At 39.8% G+C, this 24,591-nt stretch overlaps 1 protein-coding gene across 1 annotated transcript in view; it reads left to right on the top strand.

The window, feature by feature from the left end:
- Positions 1-24,591, top strand: part of LOC139471162 (uncharacterized) — a 132,130-nt gene that overhangs the window by 70,827 nt on the left and 36,712 nt on the right. Inside the window, exons 77-103 of the mRNA XM_071253435.1 lie at positions 207-416; positions 1,236-1,464; positions 2,346-2,448; positions 3,260-3,416; positions 4,486-4,712; positions 5,255-5,417; positions 6,226-6,451; positions 6,901-7,117; positions 7,356-7,577; positions 8,954-9,263; positions 9,965-10,200; positions 11,219-11,402; positions 11,878-12,001; positions 12,700-12,794; positions 13,273-13,458; positions 13,759-13,939; positions 14,080-14,249; positions 15,158-15,285; positions 15,464-15,707; positions 18,087-18,258; positions 19,593-19,836; positions 20,480-20,597; positions 21,206-21,378; positions 22,231-22,390; positions 23,379-23,576; positions 23,679-23,921; positions 24,186-24,345. Of these exons, the coding sequence (XP_071109536.1) occupies positions 207-416; positions 1,236-1,464; positions 2,346-2,448; positions 3,260-3,416; positions 4,486-4,712; positions 5,255-5,417; positions 6,226-6,451; positions 6,901-7,117; positions 7,356-7,577; positions 8,954-9,263; positions 9,965-10,200; positions 11,219-11,402; positions 11,878-12,001; positions 12,700-12,794; positions 13,273-13,458; positions 13,759-13,939; positions 14,080-14,249; positions 15,158-15,285; positions 15,464-15,707; positions 18,087-18,258; positions 19,593-19,836; positions 20,480-20,597; positions 21,206-21,378; positions 22,231-22,390; positions 23,379-23,576; positions 23,679-23,921; positions 24,186-24,345 (5,080 nt within the window). The remainder of the gene's footprint in view (positions 1-206; positions 417-1,235; positions 1,465-2,345; positions 2,449-3,259; positions 3,417-4,485; positions 4,713-5,254; positions 5,418-6,225; positions 6,452-6,900; positions 7,118-7,355; positions 7,578-8,953; positions 9,264-9,964; positions 10,201-11,218; positions 11,403-11,877; positions 12,002-12,699; positions 12,795-13,272; positions 13,459-13,758; positions 13,940-14,079; positions 14,250-15,157; positions 15,286-15,463; positions 15,708-18,086; positions 18,259-19,592; positions 19,837-20,479; positions 20,598-21,205; positions 21,379-22,230; positions 22,391-23,378; positions 23,577-23,678; positions 23,922-24,185; positions 24,346-24,591) is intronic.

The raw sequence follows: 24,591 nt of genomic DNA, 5'->3' as shown, positions 1-24,591 counted from the left end.
TATTAATTCTTTTATTTTTATGTTTCTAATACATGATCACACAACGTAGAATATGAAATGAACAAACATGCGCATGTTCGTGATAAATTAAGATTTCCTGTAAACAATGGTTATATTATTTGATTGTACCTAAACGCATGCCTCTGGTATAGCCGGAATCGTACAATGGAGTTTACATGACCCATGGTTTCTATTTATGATCCAAGCTTGTCCGGCATCACTCCCTGCTGCCATCTCGAGCACCTGCCGACTGACTGACAACTGCATGGGCATCACGTGTTGTGTGGACGTGGACCTCAAGTACCTCGGCATCTACACCATCACTGCTGGCATCGAGGTTGACCACTGTAATGACCAACTTGTGTACCATATAGAGAACAAAGAGTGGACGAAGAAGCTTCAGGCTGTGGACTATGGTGAGTGGAGAGGGTAACTTGGGCAGGAACACCCGAAGAAAAGAAATTCATTGAGATGTTCTTCTTTATGAATTAAGAACGTTAAATGCAAAAGGAAAAAATACATGTAATTGAAATTACACACCATAATTAAAACAATCCATTTGATCTTTATCTTGGTGTTTTCATTGTCTTTGACCATGAACTGTCACATTTTCAACACCTTTAATGAAATCACATCTAATGTTGTGAGGATGAAATTTCACATTGATGAATGTCGCTTTTTCGATTATGAAAACATATTGAGCAAATTTTAGATTCATTTCTATCTCAGTCATTTTAAGTCGTATTTTGGACGATGTTTCTTGATGGTATTATGGCAGTGAATGAGTTACTTTGGTTCAACACCAGATTTCAGTTATATCAAAGCGTGTCAGCTTAATGTGGGGGAAAATCTCTCAGAAGTTCGCCACGTATGTGAAACCCACAAGCATGTGTATGGCGTAGACAAACCTATAAACATAATCAGAGCGAATCGGGTTTCGAACCAATGGTCAGAGGTTCCATGCACGCCCATGAGTCGCACAGTAAATACGGCACCTGAACCACCTATGTCCCCCTATTATGATCGTTGACATTTGATGTAGAAGGATTTAGCATGCATGGCATACTTTGCCCAGTAAGTAATACAGAAGTTGCAGGGTTGAAGGTTCTGGATTGGTTCCTCTAGTATCTTACTCGTATGTGAGGACTTTCGTTGTTAATATGTACAATAATGGCAAACACTGGTATGTGATCAGGCTGTCAATTATCATGATGTATTTATTATTGTTCTGCTAGACAAAAACCACACAGAGCCAGTTGGCAACGCCATCACCTTGAGCTACGTGATCAGCAAAACGCCATCCTTATATGAGGTGTCCTTCCACGTGAAGGTCTGTGCTATGAACGGGCACGACCTCACCAACAACTGCTACTACTATAAACTCCTGGATGAAAAGACGTTCCAGATGCCATCTTCATGTTCGCCTGTTGGACGAAGAAGGAAAAGAAGAAGCCCTTTAGATTTGTGAGTGTTGCATAATCCCTTTACTGAGGACACGTACCATTTCCTTTTGCTCCATTGCTTGTATACGTTAGCTGGAAAGTATGTGGGTTTTACAAAAAAAAATAACTATCTGATACACCTTAACTGTATTTCATAGCCCTATTGACTATTTTCACAAAGTGTTACATCTATTAGCATTTTCAATAGTTGAAGTATTGTGCTGATGCGGGACTCGAACCTTTTCAATGTCCCTTGTATACATATGCGTGTGTATAAATGCGCTTTTGAGTTCCACATCAGCACAATGCTTCAAACTACAGTAAACTACGGTTATAACGAACACGCTTATAACGAACTGACGGATATAACGAACTTACTTTTTTGATCCCGACTATTTGCTGTTGTTATGCTGGATATATGCTTACAACGAACTATGGTTATAACGAACTAAAATTAGTAGTTCCTCTGAGTTCGTTATAACCGTAGTTTGTATTAGAATTGCTTGAAGATGAATACAGACTCTTTCCAGCTCATCTCTCAAGAAAGACGTTTAATGGAAGGGATTTTTAGCATGTGATAAACTTACAAATGCTGATTTTGAAATTTACAAAACGTGGCTGAAACTCTTGACATACAAAAACACGCGTGACAAACATGTTCTGAAAATAAGTGGGAAAGGAAATATAGATCATGTGTACAACATAATTATTTTCCTGAAAACAAATCCTTTGCCACAAACGTCTTGAATTAGCATGAAACATCCAACATGTTGAGATACGAATTTAAGACAAAATATACGTTCTATAGAAAATTCATCCGGTGTCACTCATGGTAAAGATAGAACTAACTAACGGATGTCTAGGATTTAACAAGACTTCTTCTATGGCCTTCTCCTTATTCAGAATATCCACAGGCGATGCCAAGCGGATCCTCAATGAAGCGATGAAACAGGATTTCACGAATGAAGAAATCAAGGATCTGTTTGACAGACTGAAGGCTGAAGCAGTATGATACTGATTTTTATCATTTCTTTTTATGAATCTTTAGGAAGAATCAAAAATACTCTCGTTAACATATAAGGATTGTTATCCGTTTGATAACAGACATAAATTATCTTCTATACAGGAGTCTGTATCAGAAACATTTGTAAGAAACATGGTGTAGCAAAAATTCGAAAACTGATAACCCGAAAGTGACGTATAGTGTTTCATCTGCTGGTGGATCACGGGAACGGCACTGAAGTTGAGGTTTGGTGATCAACATCTTAATTCATAATAGTTTTATACGCAACATAACTTTGTACTCATCACGAATGGGTTTGTATACTTTAAAATCTGCAAAATAACTTGAAAATTCCTTCTATGAATTAGATTATTTTTTTCAAATTTTAGAAATTCAATACTTTGACGTACTTACAACATTACTTATCTGATTTAAATGTAAAGAATTTCATATTGCTCAAGCTTGGTTCCGATGTTCATAGGACAATCATTTTATTTTATTGATATACCTTTATTAAAAGAGAAGAAAAAATCTAAAAGCTATGTACGAGCGTAACTTAAATAGCATTGAAGACGAGTATCACTTTCTTCTCATTTGTCCAGTTTATTCTGTGACAAGACATAAGTATCTTAAAGACTATTACTATGTTACAAACGTCTTTTAGTTTATAGATATGTTAAATAACTCTCAGATTTTACTATTACACCAATTGTCTATGTTTTTATATATTGCAATGATGTACAGAAAGAGGTTTATTTAAAAACAGATCTATTGTACCGTTTCGATATCACATATAGATGTCTCTACCTTCCAGAAAAGAGATAGCTCACTGATTATATCACGCACGGATGAAGATGGCACAGCAACCAACACTAAGAGTGCCATCAAGAAGATGGGTATAGCCAACCCAGGAACCATTCTGTACTCAGGGGAGGTCGGCGGCGGCAACGTCGTGCTGGGCATGGAAGGAGGTGGGTAGTTTGTCTTGTCACGAAATGTGCATAGAATTGTTTAGACATATCGCCTTTTGATTTAATAAAGGAAGATATGCATCTTGTTTGTCTTTTTGTGGTTAGTTTCTTATACATCTTCTGCTATGTCCATTTGGTATCTTAATTGCAGTTGCTATTTTCTTTAGCAGTATTATTTACCTGCATGTAGAGAAGCATTAGTAGTACTCTGTCCTTGAAAGTGTTCTTAGAACTTAGCATGGAATATAAACTATAATTCACCTCTCTTTGTAGGTGTGAACTTGCATTGCTTCATCGACATTTTGAATGTTTGCCTGCTCTGATTCGATCGCAATGTAATGCCTAATTACTAAAAGCCAGTCCACATGTTTGGATTTATACGTTGGTATTGTCCATTGCAACTACTATTAGAATGTCTCTTGGTACCTTGGAATGTTTGCACCCTTGACAATATGGTAGCCAAGTGGTTAAAAAGTCAAAGACGCCATTCCATAATCACTCATCGCTCATAGGTAGCGGTGTCTATCGTACGATTCCGACTGTATCATAATCACGTGTTAATGAATCACTATCAAATATGATGAAACCAGGAGTTCGCGAAAAGGTGAGCATACCCTGCTCCACCTGTGGCACCCATCACAAACACATGCAAATGCATGTCAATTATTCACTTACAAAACCCCTGGAACATATGGAACAGTTCAAACTAAGGAATTGCATCGAACATTTTTTTAGTCACAGATGTCAGTCAAATTTGCAAATGTCTTGACAACGGTCTTGAATGTTGTAACCCAAACCATCAAATAACTCTTGAACAAGAGTCGTATGACGCTCATTGAAACAATAAGCCGAAGAACTCGTCAAATTTGTGAAATCCATTATGTCTGTACCCTGAGTGACATGTCTTGAATATTGCTAAATGCAGCGGTAACTGCACTCACTGAGACTCACTCAGCATCCGGATCTAATTGCCTCATTCGTACAACTTGGGAGGGCAAATGTTGGTTAAATTCCTTGTTAAGAGCCTCTTATTTCAGTCACGTTTTAGTACTGTAACTGGTGTTCCCAGGCGAGAAGATCATGAAGGTCCTTGGTCGGGTCACCGACATCCTGGGTCGCGGGGATCAGGCGTACACTGTGGGGAAAGGTCTGACTGGGAAAGGACTGCAGTTGCTCGGTGCTAAACTGGCCAACATGAGCATCGGGGAGATGATCGCCATGTTTGATGCCAAGAACATCGACCCTGAACTTGCTCTACGTCTGACGAGACAACTCAGAGATCTGGCTCTTGCGCTGGTAAGGGACATTCACTATATCACGACAGACGTGTGTTTTGTTGGTACTTACAACGTTAATGCCTCTGCACTACAAATGTCAAATATATCTTTATATAAATATCTTTAGTGAACATTTATGTTCTCTTGGGCAGTGGACGTGATGTTTCGATAATTATTATGATATTTAACACCTTTCCCTTTCCTTGGCATAACATATCAGTGTCAGTTTCTAAGGCAAACTTTCCTCTCCACAAACAGGAAACGTCATGCTTGCATGTACCATGTTCATGCTATGTCTATCAAAGGTCAAGGTAATTTTGGTTAAAGTCAAGTTCTGGAAGTACTATCTTTGAACAGTGCTTGGAAACCCTTCTTATATAAGCAATGACGGGGACATTTATCTTGATACAGATACAGGAATTATATAAATGTAGACGTGTACTGCATGTGCTAAAAGTAAGACCAGCATGTATCATCAAAATACTAGTGTCTGTTGTAAAGTAAATGATATTCTCTGCCTTAAGCCAGCTCTCCCCGTATAATCAGCAATCTCAATTTCAGTATTCCGAGATCATCAATGCTGTCATCAATGGCGACGGAGCCAACGCATTCAGCTCATTTGACATTACCCTTCAAGGAGACTTCAGCATACCCAGAAAAAGCATCAGTTTCTTCCGCTACAAGTATTACTTCCTCATTGGGGGAATTGTACCCATGACCTTTGGTGAGTATGGCTTTATGCTACAATCATGCTAATAAATAGAAATATAATTGATTCTGCATGACATTGAGTACAGTTTCTTTCTTTCAAGGAGCGATGGAGTAGTCGCCTTAGGGTTAAAGCATCGCATGGGTACATTGTGTGAAACTCATGATTGACCCACCATGATGTGGAAAACTGCTTGAAGTTCACTCGTTTGTTCACTCACTCAATACTTTCCCCAGTATTCAATACAACTAGGTGGTCAAAGTTAGTAGTCTAATGAGACGCAACTTGACATGGACCATTGTGTTCCACTGATTTAATGTCATATTCGCGTTGATTATGATCCCTGATCTTAACCATACTTATGCATATATCTACTGACTTTGTCACTTTGGGTTTCCTCTTTAATACTGTTTTGAACTTCGCTCAGCATGAAAATCTTCTTTTTCATGTCTTCTATTTACAACTACCCACTCAGACACAGTATACTGACTCCGAGCCGACCAGTCTCTGTTTTATCCCATAATGCCAGGCAGGGTGCCAACAAGTACCATATTTTAAAATATTTTGTTTCTTTATGCGACCGAGGATCGAACCCCCGACCTTCCACTCTCCGAGCAAACGCTCTATCCACTAGACCACGAAGGCGGTCCTTAAAACTGAATCTCTTTTTTATGCATGTAAACCACTGAATCACTCTATTAACCCACTGAATCACTGTATTCAGCCACTGAATCACTGTATTCAGCTACTAAATCACTGTATTAAGTCACTAAATCACTGTATTAAACCACTGAATCATTGTATTTAGCCACTGCAATTTCAGAATTCGGAGCAGGAGCCACTTATGGAATGGGAATAGTCGTAGGAGCTAAGATCCTTGGCATGACGGTGTTTGGTCAAGTCGTGCCCTATGGAAGTGCCCATGTCTACGGAGAGCTTGGCATTGGATTTATACTGTATGGCAAACTGAGATTTGACGGCTACCTCATGAATATTGCTTTCCCATCCAGGGCTGAGATAGGGTTCTATAAGTTTCCACTTGATTTAAGGTGAGTATACTTAACTAACTCATATCATACCAAATACCTGTCTGTCCCACTATATATTCTTTTTTAAACTCTTCTAGACAGCCTAGGTCACCATCCTAATTAACTAGTGTGATATTAGTAGTGTTGTTTAAAAAGCTCAGTAATGTTTGAGAATAGACTATATTTACATTTTTCGTTTTTGCCAGCTTGACTTCAAAGCATTTCAAGGGCTTTGGTCCTGCTCGACATTGAAATGTTATCGTTATTTTTTTCGTTATTATGATTTTAATTTATTTTTTATTATATTGATATTTGTATCGTAGCATCGCCTATACGCATGACGATAATCCTTCTAAGTCTAGACATAGACCAATGTAAAACTATTGCAACATTAAAATGCCACCAATGTGTTCTCAATTTGAAAAAAAATTACTCAAGTAATCATGTTCCTCTTTTGCAACATTTTCTAGTTTGACCATGGATATGGAACTGATCCCTCTCGAGATGACCCTGCGAGGTCTAGTCACCCTGGAGATCGACCTCTGGCTCGTCACGATCAAGAAGATATTGTACGAGGCTGTCATCTGGCGATATGCGACTCCTGTGATAAGGAAGAGACTGATAGATACAGGCAAGAAGGAGGAGGACAAGTCTCCACCACAGTTCCTCAACTATGTGGACAATACTGTACGTTGTACAATAGTATTCAAGTATAAATTTCAGATGCTATCGATAGCGTTGGGCGTTTGCATTTCTCAATCGCTCAGGTGCTTTACAAGTAAACTTTTCAAACAAGATTACTCCACCAAAAGTCCCAGTTAGTCAGTCCAGAAATTGTATGCTTGACATTCAGGTGAATTTACTAAATGTGAGACGTCGCTTGTCAGAGGGACAAAGCAATGTATTTATGATCTGTGTCCATCAGGGAGGTTCTGGTCGAAAGAAGAGGGCAGTGTCCACATCACGGAGCTGCTTAGTGAGACAACTTCCCGATAGAGACTACACAGAGCCGGCTGTAGAGATAGCCATAGCTGCCCAGGATGACCGGAGTCAGGTCCAGATCTTTGTGGATGCCGGGACCAAACCTGGACTCAGTGATGTGCTCAGAAGAGTCAGTCTTGGTGGACCATCTACAATTATCACTCAGGTATGCACAAAACCTGTCATCATAACCAGTTTTAAAAATTACTTGGAATGATGTCTGTCATGGTCAGTTAATTTCGGTATGATTTCCAGATTTATTCCGTGTTTCTTTCTGATGAGCATCAAGCTTGAACCTTTTGGACAATAATACCCTTCCCCCTTGTGTTGATCTGACTTGAATCCTCATTTCGGACAACACTGTCCTACCCCCTTGTGTTGGCCCTGAAGTGAATCAGCCGTTTGAGATAACACTGCCCTTCACTATTGTGTTTGCCTAGATTGAATAAGTTTTTGGGACAACACTGCCCTCCTCCTTAGTGCTGGTCTGAAGTGAATCAGCCTTAGTTTTCGCTTGAATAGAATCAGCCTTTAGGACAACACTCCCACTCCCTCGTTCACTGAGGTAGTTGATTTTATTGCCTTAGGTCTGTCCTTACCATGTACTACAAAATTATAATAGGAAGATGTCAACAACCATACACTTTGAATACGATGATGATATATTATCATTATTAGAGGTGAGGTGAAATTTGGTTTAACGTCGCGTCAAGGTTATTGCACTTATATAGTGACGTGCATGCACGAGTGTGTGTGGCTGCTTGTACTAATACTGTACTAGTACTGAGATACCATGCCGCAGTTTAACATGAATACCTCACTCAGACACAGTATACTGACTCCGAGCCGACCAGTCCTTGTTTTAGCTCCTTAATGCCGAGCGCCAGACAGGGAAACAACAAGTAAAGTCTTTTGGTATGACGCGGCCGGGGATCGAACCCCGGACCTCCCGCTCTTCGGGCGGACGCTCTACCTCTAGACCTCATTATTAGAAGTTGATGGCATTCCTTCATATTAATAATTATTCAACATGGACTTTCGTATGTCTCTTGAGCAGAGCGGAAAGCATGATAATTTGCAAAATTTGTCAAAGGTGCAAAACAGACTTACCTTCAAGTATCTGTATGTTGATAACTGATGGGCCGCCTCCGTAGTCCAGGGCATGGAGCGCCTGCCCGGAGAGCGGAAGGTTGGTGGTTCGGTCCCGTCACCGCGTCATACCAAAAGACGTTACGCGATATTACTTCCCCAAGTATCGGCATTAAGGGGAGATTAGCATATTGTCTATATGTGAGAGAGGTATTCATGTTCAAGTGCGGGAGGGTATCTCTATTTTCTAGCACTCTAAATCTGGCATAAGTCCAGACCATAACAAGTAGACACACAGACACATATATGCTCGTCGATAAAAAAAAAGTGCATTTTTTTGTAATGCGATGTTAAAACCCATTTGATCTTACCTCACCTGTAATTACAATAAAGATATTTCAATACTTCATTTTGAAGGGATCCTCTCAGTATATATACATATCCATGTTGTAGCGATTTTCCAAGAATGGCTATGGCGTCCCCGTCTTTTTCACGGTGTATGGTGAGAACAGCGCAGGCGCGAGATCCACCGTGACTTGCATCATCCCCACCTATGACGTCACGCCTCCTGGTGGCAGACTGACATCAGACTTCAGTTCAACCAGTAACCCAGCTGAGCTGAGAGGAAATGTGGTGGTGTATGAAGATTCAGATCTGGTTAAATCTTCCGTGGGTGTTGGAGTGGGAAGGGGAATCTACGGAGATGAAGTCATAGCCTACAACTCTGTCAATCTCAAGGACAGGACCAATGCACACTATGACCGTAAGGAAAATATAACTTATACCATGAAAAACTGATTGACTTTGTATATTCCAAGAACCAAAACAAAAACCAAGGCCTACAAACTTTTTGTGGATGACTTAATAATCAAAATGATAATTAATGGGATATGAAATGTTATCAATTAACATAGATCAACAAAATATTTTGAAAACAATAAATGTTGAAACTGGGGTTAGTTAATAGTAATCAAGATTGTTATTCAACTTTTGCAATACTAATAAACTATTTTATTTTTACGGTGGGGTAGTTTAGTGGTTAAAGCGTTCGCTCGTCAAGCCAAAGACCCGGGTTCGCGACATGGGTACAATGTGTGAAGCCCATTTCTGGTGTCCCCCGCCGTGATATTGCTGGAATATTGCTAACAGCGGCGTAAAACCATACTCACTCACTCACCCACTTTTCGAAAAAGTGACACCATCTTTGTTTCTGTAGTTAAAGCCTAAGTGATAAACATTGAAGCTTTGTCATTGCCAATCAAAGAATCCATAGATCATTGTATTACATTGCTACCACAACCATGCCATGGTGTACAGTTCATTCAATACGGATACTTGTTGCGCATACTGTCTTTTTATACGCAGTAAATAATATGTTATTTCCCGGAGGTTAGTCTCCAAATAATATATGATCGTATTTAGCAGGCTGGATATGTGAAAGGCGATTGTTCTTACTCCTCACAGCTTCATCTGATAATTTTGGCCACGAAGCGCTGAAACATTTCACGGGTCTGAAGGACGGCCGACTGATTGGTCCGGTGTTTGCCGAGTTCTTCAATATGAACCATGCCGGGTCTTGTGTGAAGGAATGTATGAAGTTCTCGGAGACCAAGTGTATGAGCGTCAACTACGACTACGGACCTACAGGACATTGTGAACTATTAGAGGGCATTGAAGGACACGACTACAAGATTTTCATTGTGAGTTTATATTATGCATTGTTATGTGATAAACAACTCATGTATGCGATGTGGATTTTATGGAGCTTTAGCTCGCAGTACAAAAGAGAAATGGACAGGTTTTGAAGTTAAGTCAAAACTTGACGGTACTGATGCATGGTTTTCGCAGATTTCTACCTCGGTTAACACACTGGCCTTATATGGCAACATAGTTAGGTAGAATAAATGGGCAGATGTGAGGAGATTTAACTATGAAGGATCCCGGAAGGGTGAGCTAGACTACCAAACTAAACATTCGACTCTCACACTTTCATTTGACAACAAGCTACCAATTTTGGCGCTGACTCATTTGAAATTCGTCCGGCGATAAAAACGAATACCGGCGATAATATTCCACGATTACTACATTTTGTTGAATTTTCTTGCCCTACAAAGATGTCAAACAGTTTCTTGTCATGACACTTCAAAATCTATGAACACAATCTTGACTTGAGCCTGTCATGTCAGTACCAGCCAAGATATGTGCAGTCGGATGGCAAATCAAATTAGTTCCGTCATTTCAGTATAAAAAGCCTTCTTTCAATGATTAAAGATATGTGTATACAACAAAAAGGGAAGTAAATGCGATTATGTAGTGACAAAAGATTGCCCTAAGCTTTGATTTTCAAAAACTTATCTATTTAATATGCGACTCTACATTTACATTTTTCACATATTCATAGGCACGTTTCAGCCATTATAAGTGCACATAGACATAGCTATATTTAGTTGATAATTAATGCAAACGTCGTTGGTAATAAAAACAGGATACAAAACTCGTCATCATTTCATAACGAGTGGAATATGTTTTTACTCTTCCCGGGCTTTAGCGAGGGACAGAAAAAATATTCATAAAATATGAGGGAAATATGAAGCTCCTTTAATATTCTGTAATTAATGCGTTGATTTTATATTAAATTAACACAGATGGTTCAAGGCGTGTTTTGGATGTATGCATTATGTAATATATTGTAACAAAATATCATGTTTATCCTTGTAGTCTGATCAGTATGCTCACTTTGAGAGACTTGGAGTTGGTCTTGCCCACGAGTTCATCTACAAGGATCTGTCTCTACGTCACGGCGTCATGTACTACTTCAACATCCACCTCATCAACGACCTTCAGTTCGAGTCCATCCTCCATAGCAAGGGTGTTGTGGTGGATGTCACACCTCCCGAACCAGGTAGGATGTTACCTTGACTTTGATCTGTTGTATGGTGTACGTTGTATGTCCTTGATCTGTAAGAATTGACCACAGAGTTTTCAGGTGAAGAAAATACTTGTGTTTGGGACGAGTGCTATCAGTGGGCAGTATACGCTCTCATTTCCGCGAACACCTGGTATAATCATTATTTGATAGTGATTCATTAACACAATGTTATGTTATTGTGTCACTGGCCTATCAAAAACGTGATAAATGTCAAACATCTTAGGTCACCTTGTTTGAACATGTGATATGAGCGACAAATTGTTGAATGAGTCATGTTTTCCTTATGGTTACTTGGGAAAATACATTGTTCACTGAATACAAAGATGTTCTTGCTCTACGTTTAGCTATTTTTTGTACTTCGTGATGACTTGAAAGAATAACGTTAACACCTGAATCAGATTTTGTGATGCATTTTCACAAATACCGATCGATAACACTTGTGTTTCAGGTCCACTGGCTAATGTAAGTCTGGATGTCCTGGAGGTGACCTCGTGTGAGAGTGTGGTTCCAGATGACAGACCGGACTGGGAAGTCAGGTGTCGAGGTGTTAACAGTCAGATAAAGAACCACAGGTGAGAGACAGTGTTTTCATAAACGGTACCATGTTCACGACAGGGTTTATTGGTCCGCATTTGTGACAAAACCTGAAGAAAACAAAAGTAAACTTATGTTTCTATTCTTGTGATGATGTGAAATGAACAATTGTGTTAACCTTGTATTCATCTGCATGTCTTATATACGAAATAACTTCTGGAGCACCTAACTTAAAACAATCAGTGAAAACTGGAACAAGGCATAGAACCTTATGCACGTGCCTATCAACATCCCCTGCCGCTTCTGAAGCACGTAACTTGAACCAATCTGTGGAAACTGGAACAAGGCATAGAACCTTATGAACGTGCCTATCAACATCCACTGCCGCTTCTGAAGCACGTAACTTGAACCAATCTGTGGAAACTGGAACAACGCATATAACATTATGCACGTGCCTATCAACATCCACTGCCGCTTCTGACGCACTTAACTTGAAACAATCAGTGGAAACTGGTACAAGGCATATAACCTTATGCACACGCCTGTCAGCATCTCCTGGTGTGGTGATAGGTTCAAGGTTGCTTTTAGAACCTGTTTCAGTTTTCTTTTCCTGGAAGAATATTTAAAGATCACAAATTTCTCGGATCACGGAGCCACCTTTTCACGTGGGTCATGTGAACTTGAGTTCTTACCTGGGACGTGAAATTACTTCTAAATGTAATCGTTGTATTTTCAGGATAATTCATGACGGCACTGGGTCAAAAACCCTTTTCAATGGAGACACACCCCTCGCCGATCTCTTGTACACCAGAGCAAACAGATACGTATCAGGTCGGTGAAATATTATAGTTTTTAAAAGGAATTTCAACTATGAGAAATTTATTTCGGCAATACGACTAAAACCGTTATGTTGAAATATTTTAACTTGTCCCGAAAATACTACTTATATCCATGTATCGTTATGTTCTTAGTTCATTATCCATAATTTTTTATGTATTGCCTTTTAAAAAGGGGTGTAAGTGTTTTGAGGCCAGATTTATTTGAATAAATTTGGTATTCACTATAAATAATTTCTAATATAATTTCACATTTTTTATAAACAAGGCAAATGCTAACGATTTTCTCATGTATAAATACTTCTATGACTGTAGATTGTATGGGTTATACCAAACTGAGTTGGAATAGTTTTTGTTTAACGGTTTTGTATTATGCTTCAGTGGCGTATACCATTTCATTTAAACACTATTTCCACTTGATATCATTTTGAAAGCATCACGTCCAATGCTATGACTATGTGTCCCTGTTTCAGCTAACTGGGACGGCATCATGGACAAAGAGACTGGTATCCTTGGCTACTCCTGGACCGTGGGGAGACAAATCTGTGAGGAGCTGATCCACCCTCATCATGACCCTCACAGACACCTGTTTGACGAATCAGAGTGGACCAACACTGGCCTCATCTCCCCCATACCAGCTCCTCACGACCCCCTCCCAGGTAAAACACAAGTGTGAGGCTTTTAAAAATATGACAACGCAATGACCTAAAATATCCCTTAGGATTGGCCTCTCACAAGAAGATCGTACAACCTTACAAAATAATGGATGTATATACTAATATGAGTTGCGCAGTTAATAAGCCCTCAATAATCACTTAAAAGACGAGGTGGTTGTGTGGCGTAGCTCGATGGCGATGTTCAATGCTCTTATCGCTCTGTAAGTGCAATAATATTGAACATTGTTGATATTTTTCAGATCATTAGGAATAGCTTCAGAGATGATTTTGGTTTTGTTTCAGATGGGAAATACTACATCACACTCCGTGCCTTGAACAAGGTTAACTATGGAGGTCCGCTGGTGACAACAATCTGCCACACCACACCCCTTGGAATAGACAACTCGCCACCACTTCTACATGAAATCTATAACATCTCCTACGACGAAGAAACCTTCTTCATCAATGCACAGTATAATGCCAGGTAATAATTTGTTGTGTTTCAAATGCTGTATTGCTACGTAAAATAAATAAATAATAAAACCCATTCATATTGGAACATCAACATTACCTCCCTTTAAATATTTTGTGACAAGTATTACAATTTAGTTCATCCATTCACAGTGATCCAGATTCAGACATCAAAGAAGTGGACTTGTGCCTGGGACAGACCACACGTGACTGTCATCACATGGACTGGCAGAGATCCTCGCACAGTGATGGCGACATCACCCGTCAGTTCCAGATCCCAGGTGGAGCTCCTGTCTGGATTAAAGTCAGGGTAATCAACAACGGTGAGTCATATCTAAGGTCTTTTAACGGTGATGGAGACGTCCCCGCCTGTTCCAGATCCCGGATGAAACTCCTGTGTGGATTAAGGTCAGGGTCATCAACAATGTTGAGTTATAATAACAGGTTCCTACACAGTGATGGCGATATCACCCACCAGATCCAGATCCAAGGTGTAACTCATGTCTGGATTAAAGCCAAAGGCATTAAACATGGTTAAAACCCTATATTGTGATGGGGGCGGTCGGGTAGCCTAGTGGTTAAAGCGTTCACTCGTCACGCCGAAGACCCGGGTTCGATTCCCGACATGAGTACAATGTGTGAAGCCCATTTCTGATGTCCCCCGCCGTGATATAGCTGGAATATTGCAAAAAAGCGGCGTAAAACCTTACTCACTCACTCACTATATTGTGATGATATCTTATATTGTGATGATATCAAGGAACTTAAAGACTTGATCATTATAAAATATTGCTGTTACGAACGTTGATCTCTTTATTAAAAATAATCACATTCATCCTGATATTTCAATAGAAATGGCACCGTCCAGACGACGTTTCATTGTGGAATAAAATCATTACCTGCGTCATATCACGTTATATACAGATGATATGCCATCAGTGAGGTTGGTTAAAGTTTCTTTTGCAAGACTTGTCAGCATCTCGATTTATAGACACCAACAACAATTTGTTTGTTTATTGTTGAACTCCACTGTCAGCGATATCTCCTCCGACCCATGTCGCATGGGTTCATGCAACATATCAGATATGACGTCCCGATCCTCACCAGTCTCCTTTTATTCGAAGGATAGGTTGCTGAAGATCAATTTCTTATCGTGGTGTCATAAAAACAACCACAAACGTTTTGTAAATATCACATTATAAAGAAATCCATTATTAATTGTGTGTTTTAGTTGATTTGATGAAAGTGAGCGTTTCCGACCATCCGATCACAGTCGACACATCACCCCCTGAACCAGGCATTGTTTATGATGGACCCGTCTTCAGACTTGACCTCAACTTTACCAAGGATGCTGACAAGGTAGATTTTTACTTCACAAACACGTTCTTTGTAAATAGTTGATAGCTAGGTGTTAATATTCCATTTTACTTGATACACAGCCTCCAGTAACCGATAAGTTGCACAAAATGCATTATGCCCAAAACCGTTTTTCCCTTTTATAATGGTCTGATTTTATAATCTGATCTTTTTATTCCAGATTTGTGCAAACTGGTTTGGGTTTTATGATCCCGAGTCTGGAATTTCTCACTACGAGTTGTCAGTTCTTGATGACATAAACACCACGATCTCCGAGCCGGTCAGTCTTGACCACAAGACACACGAGACGTGTGTCCAGCTTGACCCTGACAAGAGGCTCGAACACGGCAAGGCCTACAGCTTCTATATCACCGCATTCAACGCTGGCCACAAACAGCTTAACGTATCGGCAATGTCAGATGGAGGTAATGTAATGTCAGATGAGGGTAATGCAATGTCAGATGGATATAATGCAATGTCAGATTGCGAAAATGTAATGTCAGATGAATGCAAAATATGCAATGCATCGCAATGTCAGATTAAGGTTATGCAATGTCTGCTGGGCGTAATGCAATGTCAGATGGAGGTAATGCAATGTCAGATTAGGGTTTTGCAATGTCTCCTGAGGTAAAACAATGTCATATGGAGGTAATACAATGTCAGATGGAGGTAATGCAATGTCTGCTGGAGGTAATACAATGTCAGATTGAGGTTATGCAATATCTGCTGGAGGTTATACAATGTCAGATTAAGGTTTTGCAATGTCTCCTGAGGTAAAACAATGTCAGATGGAGGTAATACAATGTCAGATGGAGGTAATACAATGTCAGATGGAGGCAATACAATGTCAGATGGAGGTAATGCAATGTCAGATGGAGCTAATGCAATGTCAGATGGAGCTAATGCAATGTCAGATTAAGGTTATGCAATGTCTGCTGGAAGTAATATGTTGTCTGCTGGAGGTAATACAATGTCTGCTAGAGGTAATACAATGTCAGATAAAGGTAATACAATGTCAGATGGAGGTAATGCAATGTCAGATTAAGGTTATGCAATGTCTGCTGGAAGTAATATGTTGTCTGCTGGAGGTAATACAATGTCTGCTAGAGGTAATACAATGTCAGATAAAGGTAATACAATGTCAGATGGAGCTAATGCAATGCCAGATGGAGGCTATGCAATGTCTGCTAGAAGTAATATGTTGTCTGCTGGAGGTAATACAATGTCTGCTAGAGGTAATACAATGTCTGCTGGAGGTAATACAATGTCAGATGGAGGTAATGCAATGTCAGATTAAGGTTATGCAATGTCTGCTGGAGGTAATACAATGTCATATGGAGGTAATACAATGTCTGCTGGAGCTAATACAATGTCAGATTGAGGTTATGCAATATGTTCTGGAGGTATCACAATGTCAGATTGAGGTGATATAATGTCTGAATGAGGTTATGCTGTGTCTACTGGAGCTAATACAATGTCAGATTGAGGTTATGCAATATGTTCTGGAGGTATCACAATGTCATATGGAGGTCATATAATATCAGATGGAGGTAATGCAATGTCTGCTGGAGGTAATACAATGTCAGATTGAGGTTATGCAATCTCTGCTGGAGGTATCACAATGTCAGATTGAGGTAATATAATGTCGGAATGAGGTTATTATGCAGTGTCTGCTGTAGGTAATGCAATGTCAGATTGAGGCTATAGAATGTGTGCTGGGGGTTATACAATGTTAGAGTGAGGTTATGCAATGTCTGCTCGAAGTAATGCAATGTCTGCTGAAAGTAATACAATGTCATATTGAGGTTATACAATGCCTGCTGGGGGTAATACAATGTCAGATTGAGGTAATGCTATGTCTGCTGGAGGTAATATAATGTCAGATGGAGGTAATGCAATGCCAGATGGAGGTAATGCAATGTCAGATTAAGGTTATGCAATGTCTGCTAGAAGTAACACAATGTCAGATGGAGGTAATGCAATGCCAGATGGAGGTAATGCAATGTCTGCTAGAGGTAGTACAATGTCAGATGGGGGTAATACAATGTATGCTTGAGGTAATACAATGTCAGATTAACGTTTTGCAATGTCTCCTGAGGTAATACAATGTCAGATGGAGGTAATACAATGTCAGATGGAGTTAATACAATGTCAGATGGAGGCAATACAATGTCCAATGGCGTTAATGCAATGTCTGCTAGAGGTAATACAATGTCAGATGGAGGCAATACAATGTCAGATGGAGGTAATGCAATATCTGCTAGGGGTAATACAATATCAGATTGAGGTTATGCACTGTCAGATGGAGGTAATACAATGTCTGCTGGAGGTAATACAATGTCAGATTGAGGTAACTAAACTAAATAAATATACAGATACATCAACACTATCTGATCATAATGTATGACACATTTCTCCTTGTACACATATTGTTGAATTGACATTCTACAAACTTGTGGATATATTTGTGGATAAAGTCTATCTACAAGCAATGTTGAGTAGGAGCTGTAATGGAGATTATCGGATACATGGACAGAATGTAAAGTTTAATTTCATCCCCAAAATAGTAAGCACCGCATTCTGCTCTGCATCAAAGTATGACTCATCTATGACCTTGGATCTTGGACTACAACCACCACCACTCCCCACCCCTATCCTCTTCACTCCCCACCCCCATGCCCATGCTCACCATTACCCATCTCCACCCCGCCTTCATCACTCCCCACCCCAATCCTTCACTCCCCAACCCCATCCCCATCAAACCAACACACTGTGATTTAATTGGAATACTGTCACTATTCTAGTGATCGTGGACCTGACTCCCCCGGTGCCGGGTGAAGTTGTTGACGGTATACGGAACGGCTTTGACGACGTTGAGTTCAGTACCCACGTTGCCACAGTAGGAACCCAATGGAGGAACCACAGTGACCCCGAGTCAGACATCAGAGAATATGCAGTACAGATACTCAGAGCAAAGTAAGTGGGAAGTAAATCACTGAGGAACTATAGTGACCCCGAGTCAGACATCAGAGAATATGCAGTACAGGTACTCAGAGCAAAGTAAGAGGGAAGAAAATCACTGAGGAAACATTTGCTATATATAATGCAACACTGACTCAAACATGTTCTTATGAAATGCAAATTATAAATGTGTATGATGTTAATGCTGAATAATATTATTCGTAATTATGGCACTATTGTAAAATGAAAGAGCAGGGTTTCATATATGCAGCGTATATGTAAGTGAAGAAAAACATTTATCATATAATGGGTAGGTTTTTCGGCAGGGTAAAGCCAACGGATAAAAACGATATTTGTTGGGTTCATATGTGGATAGAGATGCAAATATCAAAGTTCAAGTAGGGACTACTTTCAGTGTTTATAAACAAACATGGCGTCGCCCTCGTCATTCGGCGATCGAGTCAGAGTTAACCATCGGGAATCTGGATAAACTACAGGGATAATTGCTATCATTATCAAAAGAACAGTCTAATATGCTGAAAATCAGTGTCTAACTGTGACGTAGCTAAGGCATTTTAAAACTTTGGAGATATAAATTTCGAAACAATTTGGCGAGGGCACGAGGCTTAGCCAAGCGGGATCAGTAGCCATATCTGTGCTTGTAGACCTCTGCGGCTTGAAACCTTTTCCACAAATAAGATAGTTGGATTTGGCCGAAATATGTTTGAATTGTTACCTTGTTTCATTTTGTCGCCAAGCTCGCTAAATACAGTGTATATTCCTAATGCAGGATATTTACCATCCCCAAACACACTCGCGTGATAACCTCTATTTATTATTTATTTTATGAAACAATATCTTGAGGAACATATTTATGCTTACATAGTCTTCAGCGGGATATTTGGGGAACGTCTATTAATATATGACCACAAAGGCATTCCTTCATATCTATGAGACGATAATCTGGACCAGGTAGCTTGAAAAGAGACCGAAGGATTGTTGGAACACAATGTACATGTATTCAACTCTTGGAATATCCCACCACAGTATGATACTCAGATACAGCGATTATGTTGTAGCATCTCTCTGCTGTGTTTAAACGTTCCCTACCGACTTCTTTCAGAGGCATTTAGAAGTTGGAGTACTAAGTAAGGATAAGATATATCGCTGAACAACTTCTTCATTCCAATGAGGAGCGACGTTTCGGCTTTTAACATTTGCTTGAAAACGGTGTTAGAACCTACACTGAAACGTTGCTCCTAATTGTAATAAAGACGTTATTCATCCATATATCTTATCCTTCCTTAGTTCCCTACATTCACCACATACTGTACGTTTATCTATTCCAGAGGGTTGTCGTCAGACTTTGAGGTAGTAAAGGACTGGAAGACGCTGGGCAAAGACGTCAGCCAGATCGAGTGGCACAACTTCCACCTGAACCATCAGGACGTTGTAAAGACGAAGCTGAAAACCATCAACAACGCCCTGGGGACTGTAGAACAGACCACAGATGGGTTTGTAGTGGATCTCACCCCGCCCAGGATGGTGTTCCTAGGTGATGGACGTGAACAGAACAAAGATGCGGAGTTCCAGGTGAGGCTGTGGCGTGAAAGTGAAAAATCATCATGCCTTATGCAAACCATTTACTGTCCCATCATATTTGTTCTGAAAAGTAAATGAATTATGCTTTATCAGGATATGATAACAATAAAAACGTGAAGAATATGAAGAAAACAAATTGAAGACAAAAATATCGCTATCGTGACATCTATTTGAAAAGGAATGTTTTAGTTAACTGAGACTTTGATTTGAACAAATAACTAGCTCTAACTAATAACTGTTATATTAAGGGTAAGAGATTTTACAGTTGACAAATGGAGGAAACTGTAGAACTGTTTAACAATGTCTTGTTAGATTAAGTATATATTTCATATGGGGAACTTTATAAATCGCAAGGGGGCATTGGGTGTTTTCCAGGCTCTGCTTGTATACTGGCACTTCGAAATACGTTCATTTTCGCGAACACCTAGTAGCATTCATTCGTTGGTGTTCGTGACTATAAACTCATTTTCATTTTATTTGAATAGAGATATGAATGCACAAAAAGTTTCGTCCTTTTGTAAACCCATGTTATCTGCCACTTGGGATAGTGCGGCTTTTAAGGGGCTTAAATATAACTGTAAACTGAACCCACCCATTTTAAATTAACTACACATATTTCATGATCTACTTGCAGCTATCTAGCACAACTGTGGAAGCCAACTTCCAGTTTAAAGATGACGAATCTGGCTTGGACCATTACAAATACCAGGTGTATGAGCTTTACCATGGGTCAAAACATCAGATCTACCCGGGTAAGTGATCTTGTTACATAACTGTATACAATATTTTTAGGGAATACCTTCAACAGCCGAATAAAGAGTGGCACAAGTTCAGAATATTTACTTCAATATCATAATGATGTCTCCAAGACCAATAAGTAAGTTCTTGATTCCGCTGGAACAATTCTCAAGTATTAATATCACAATACGACATCTTAATGCTGGAAACATCCCATGTGACACATAAGCATGGGTATGATGTTGATGATCATACTATCTGGTATTCAAACCTACGGCCAGAGAATCTTGGCGCAGCTAAGGAAAGCACATTCCAACAAGGAATTTATATTACCCATGCCTTCTTCCTTAATGTTTCAAGTTGCACTAATCCCAACGTGACATTAAGATACAACTCATTCACTCGTTTTGGAATGCGAAAATTCCTCATACAGAATCATATACCACTCAACTTTTAATTTTGGGGGTATTTTTATACATTTTATGTATCTTTCCGTTTTACACAAAATTGAATACCATAATATGTCAAGAGTATACCTAAATAGATCTGATTATCGCTGCCACACGTTGTGTAGTATACATGCTTTGAAGCATCTTGATGTATATTTTTCACCCTGAAACAGGCTCAGAAGGTTGGGAGATCACCAGCGACCCAAGCAGCACCAGTGTCAGTAAGTCTGGCTTGAGTCTCCGATCGGGCGCTCAGTACAGTGTGAGAGTCGGGGCCGTCAACAGAGCCGGGGCTGTCGCCATCTACGACACAAACGGTGTGCTAGTTGATAATACTCCGCCTCAGGTAAGAAATATAACCCACATACGGAAGTATCCAATCTTAAAAATGTAGACGTTTTGCTCGGACATTACTATTATTTAGTACTTGTCCAATTTATATGGTCTCAACTTGATATACATCACAATTACACCAAACACCATAATCTACGTATAAACAGATGACCGTGACTATCCGGGTTAGAATTGTTCTTCTGCAACCCATGCCTGTCGAAAGAGGCGACTAACGGGATTGGGTGGTCAGGCCCGCTGACTTGTTTGATGCATGTCATCGTATCCCAATTGCGTGGATCGATGCCCTCGATATCATTCACCGGAAAGTCTGGTCTAGATTCGATCATTTACAGACCACCTTCATAAAGCTGGAATAATGCTAAATTAAACATCAAACAAAAAGCCTATTTTAACACTATCAAGGAACGCAACTCTAGGTAGTGTGGTCAAGGAACCTGTAACGTTCATCAGAGCTGATGTCTCTTCACAAATTATTTAGATTTTCGTGAAGTTCAAACAAATGTGTTAGTTTGCTGAAGTTATTTGAATTTATTTAAAGAGTTTTACGTTTTGTTTTGTTGATTGCCGTCACAGTCGGCAATATATCAGATTTAGCACCGCCACTAGGCCAGATTAACAAGTAGATAATATAATGAGTGACGTACCACACCGTCAGGGATTATGACATCACCTGATCTTCTCCAGCTGGCTCTAACGACAAGCTGGGTACTTATTCTGACCTCGGTCCCAAAGGGGCTTGTGTTAGGTATTCAGAGGTAACCGACGGGGGTTCAGATAATACTTCTATTTCTTCACTGTATTATTGAGCATTTCATGGGATTTTCATCAACCTCATTCGTTGCAGATGAAATGGGTCTACGTTGGCATTTTCTCTGGCAATGAAGAAGAGTTAATCGACGGCTACGTTATCCAGTCCGACCCTAGCGGTATCAAGGCCACCTGGTTTGCCATGGACAGTGAGAGTGGCATCAAGTCGTACATGGTGGCCATTGGAACCACTGAAGGTCTGTATTCCCCAAATATGAGGAACACAATGTTGTCCTGACTTTTACCCTTTTTAGTTTTTCAAGAACTGATGTTGAAGACATCAGAACCAGTTATGTTAGAACCAAAGTCTAATATTCTTGAAGAACCTCTGTGGTGTAGTTGATATAAACTGCTAGCAGAGTAAAAGGTCGGTGGTTCGATCCCCCGGTCGCTTAATACCAAAATACGTTAAGAGATGGTACTGGTGGTTTCCCTGCCGAGAACTGGCTAAGACAGTATACAGTATACTGTGTCTGAGTGGAGGATCCACATTAAAACTATCGCATTGTTTCTCGGTAGGCTAGGACTATAAAGATCAGCGTAGTACAAGCACATACACGTGCATGCACGTTGCTATATAAATGAACTAGAGTACTCACGGAAATGAAAAAAAAATGTTTTTTCGACCTCAGATCTTAAATAAATGCAGTTAATATACAAAATATGTAAATATTCAAACAACTAAATTAGTACTAATTGGGCCGTGGCACAAATACGGCGTTCAAATGTTTTTATGCCTTTTTACACGTAAAAGTGTGTAAAAATGTGAATAAAACAGACTATTGTGAAACAGGGCATAACCAGGTGTAAGTAGATCAAAGTGACTTATGACACCTTGACGACAGTTGAGAACAGGTGCATAATGCCTATAGTCTGTTTCTGCTATGTCAATTTGGACTTAGTTTTATTTTTGAATGTTGAAAGTGCCGACAAATTACCTCCTGTAAAGTGCATTTTGTATTGTTCACTGAGATCAAACAATCCAGACTAGTACTTTTCGAGTTGTTTTGTTATTTCGTATTTACAGCTACGTAACACTTTGTGTCGATTTTTAAATTGAGAAAAACAGTTTTTTTTCATTTCCGTGAGGTACTTTAATCTTGAACGTGACGTTATTCCATTTCACGTTACCTGACACAAATTAGTGCAATCATATTTGGTTGTATATTCTGAACTATTTTTCAGGCGGAACTGATGTCCTAAACTGGAAGGACTTTGGTTCTGACAGAGACAAATACATGGACGAGTTGACCTTGACCGTGACCAACCTTGACACGATGACCCCAGTTTACTATGTGTCTGTGAAGGCGAGCAATGGAGCCGATCTGACCAGTGACGTCATCACATCAAACCCCATCCGGGTGGTTGACCAGGACAAGGCAGGTATGCATCTTGATTTGTGTACATTTGTCATCGGCTTCGTCATATGTATGATATCTTTGCATTTTCTCATACATGAACACTCAAATGAATCTCTATCCCAAGGTATTGTCATCGACGGCGCCGACTCAACCGAGAGAGCCAACTTCATGGGCATCGGTAGCGACATGGACTACCAGAAAGACACGGGAGTTGTGACGGTACAGTTTGCCGGGTTTGAGAGCCACGAGCACGGTGTGACGTACTATGACTGGGCGGTAGGCACGACACCTGGTGGCGAGGAGGTGCAACCGTTCATCATGGCGGGTCTAATACATGAAGAATCAGAGACCAATGTTCCTGGAAATGGTGGGTTGAACATATTTGCAGACACGCAAAAGGGTTTGAATTCTTATCCTCCAAATAGAATCCAAACATTGTACACGTGGATTCTGTACAGACGTCGTTCGATGCCTTACAGTACCCTTTACCATCAACATGACAAGAGCTGAAAGAACATGATTGCGCATCGTTAGATGTTTGGACAATACACGTGTTAATGAATCTGTTTTGATTTATTTTAATTTTTTGTCGAGAATTCCTTGATACGATATATAACAACATATTTTGCAGGTATCGCCAGCATGGGGTTTGGCCAGGCTGTTCTACCGCTGTCATCCGGCACGACATACTACACCACAGTCCGCGGCATCACCAACGCAGGCAACATCCTGGAATCTACGTCAGATGGATTTACTGTTGATATTACGCCTCCTGAAATCGACATCGAAAGGTAGACACATATACAAATCATTATTCAGACTTTTCCCTTGTGGATTGCCAACACCCTGTCCAAATACGTTAAGAGACAACAAAACGATAGTTGCGAAATAACTCTCTCATTAATTATGATACTGATATTTGGTTAAGTAGTAATGTGTGCTCACCAAATATGTCATTTTTAAAGTGTGCTTGATTGAAATGAAGAAGAAAAAGAAGTTTAATGAATAATCTGCTACAAGACCGAATGTAATTAGCA

Source organism: Haliotis cracherodii, unplaced genomic scaffold (genome assembly GCF_022045235.1).
Source record: "Haliotis cracherodii isolate W230 unplaced genomic scaffold, xgHalCrac1.p SCAF_22, whole genome shotgun sequence".
Taxonomy (NCBI): Eukaryota; Metazoa; Mollusca; class Gastropoda; order Lepetellida; family Haliotidae; genus Haliotis; species Haliotis cracherodii.
The sequence above is the reverse complement of the archived record's forward strand: the minus strand, read 5'-3'. Positions and strand labels throughout refer to the sequence as shown.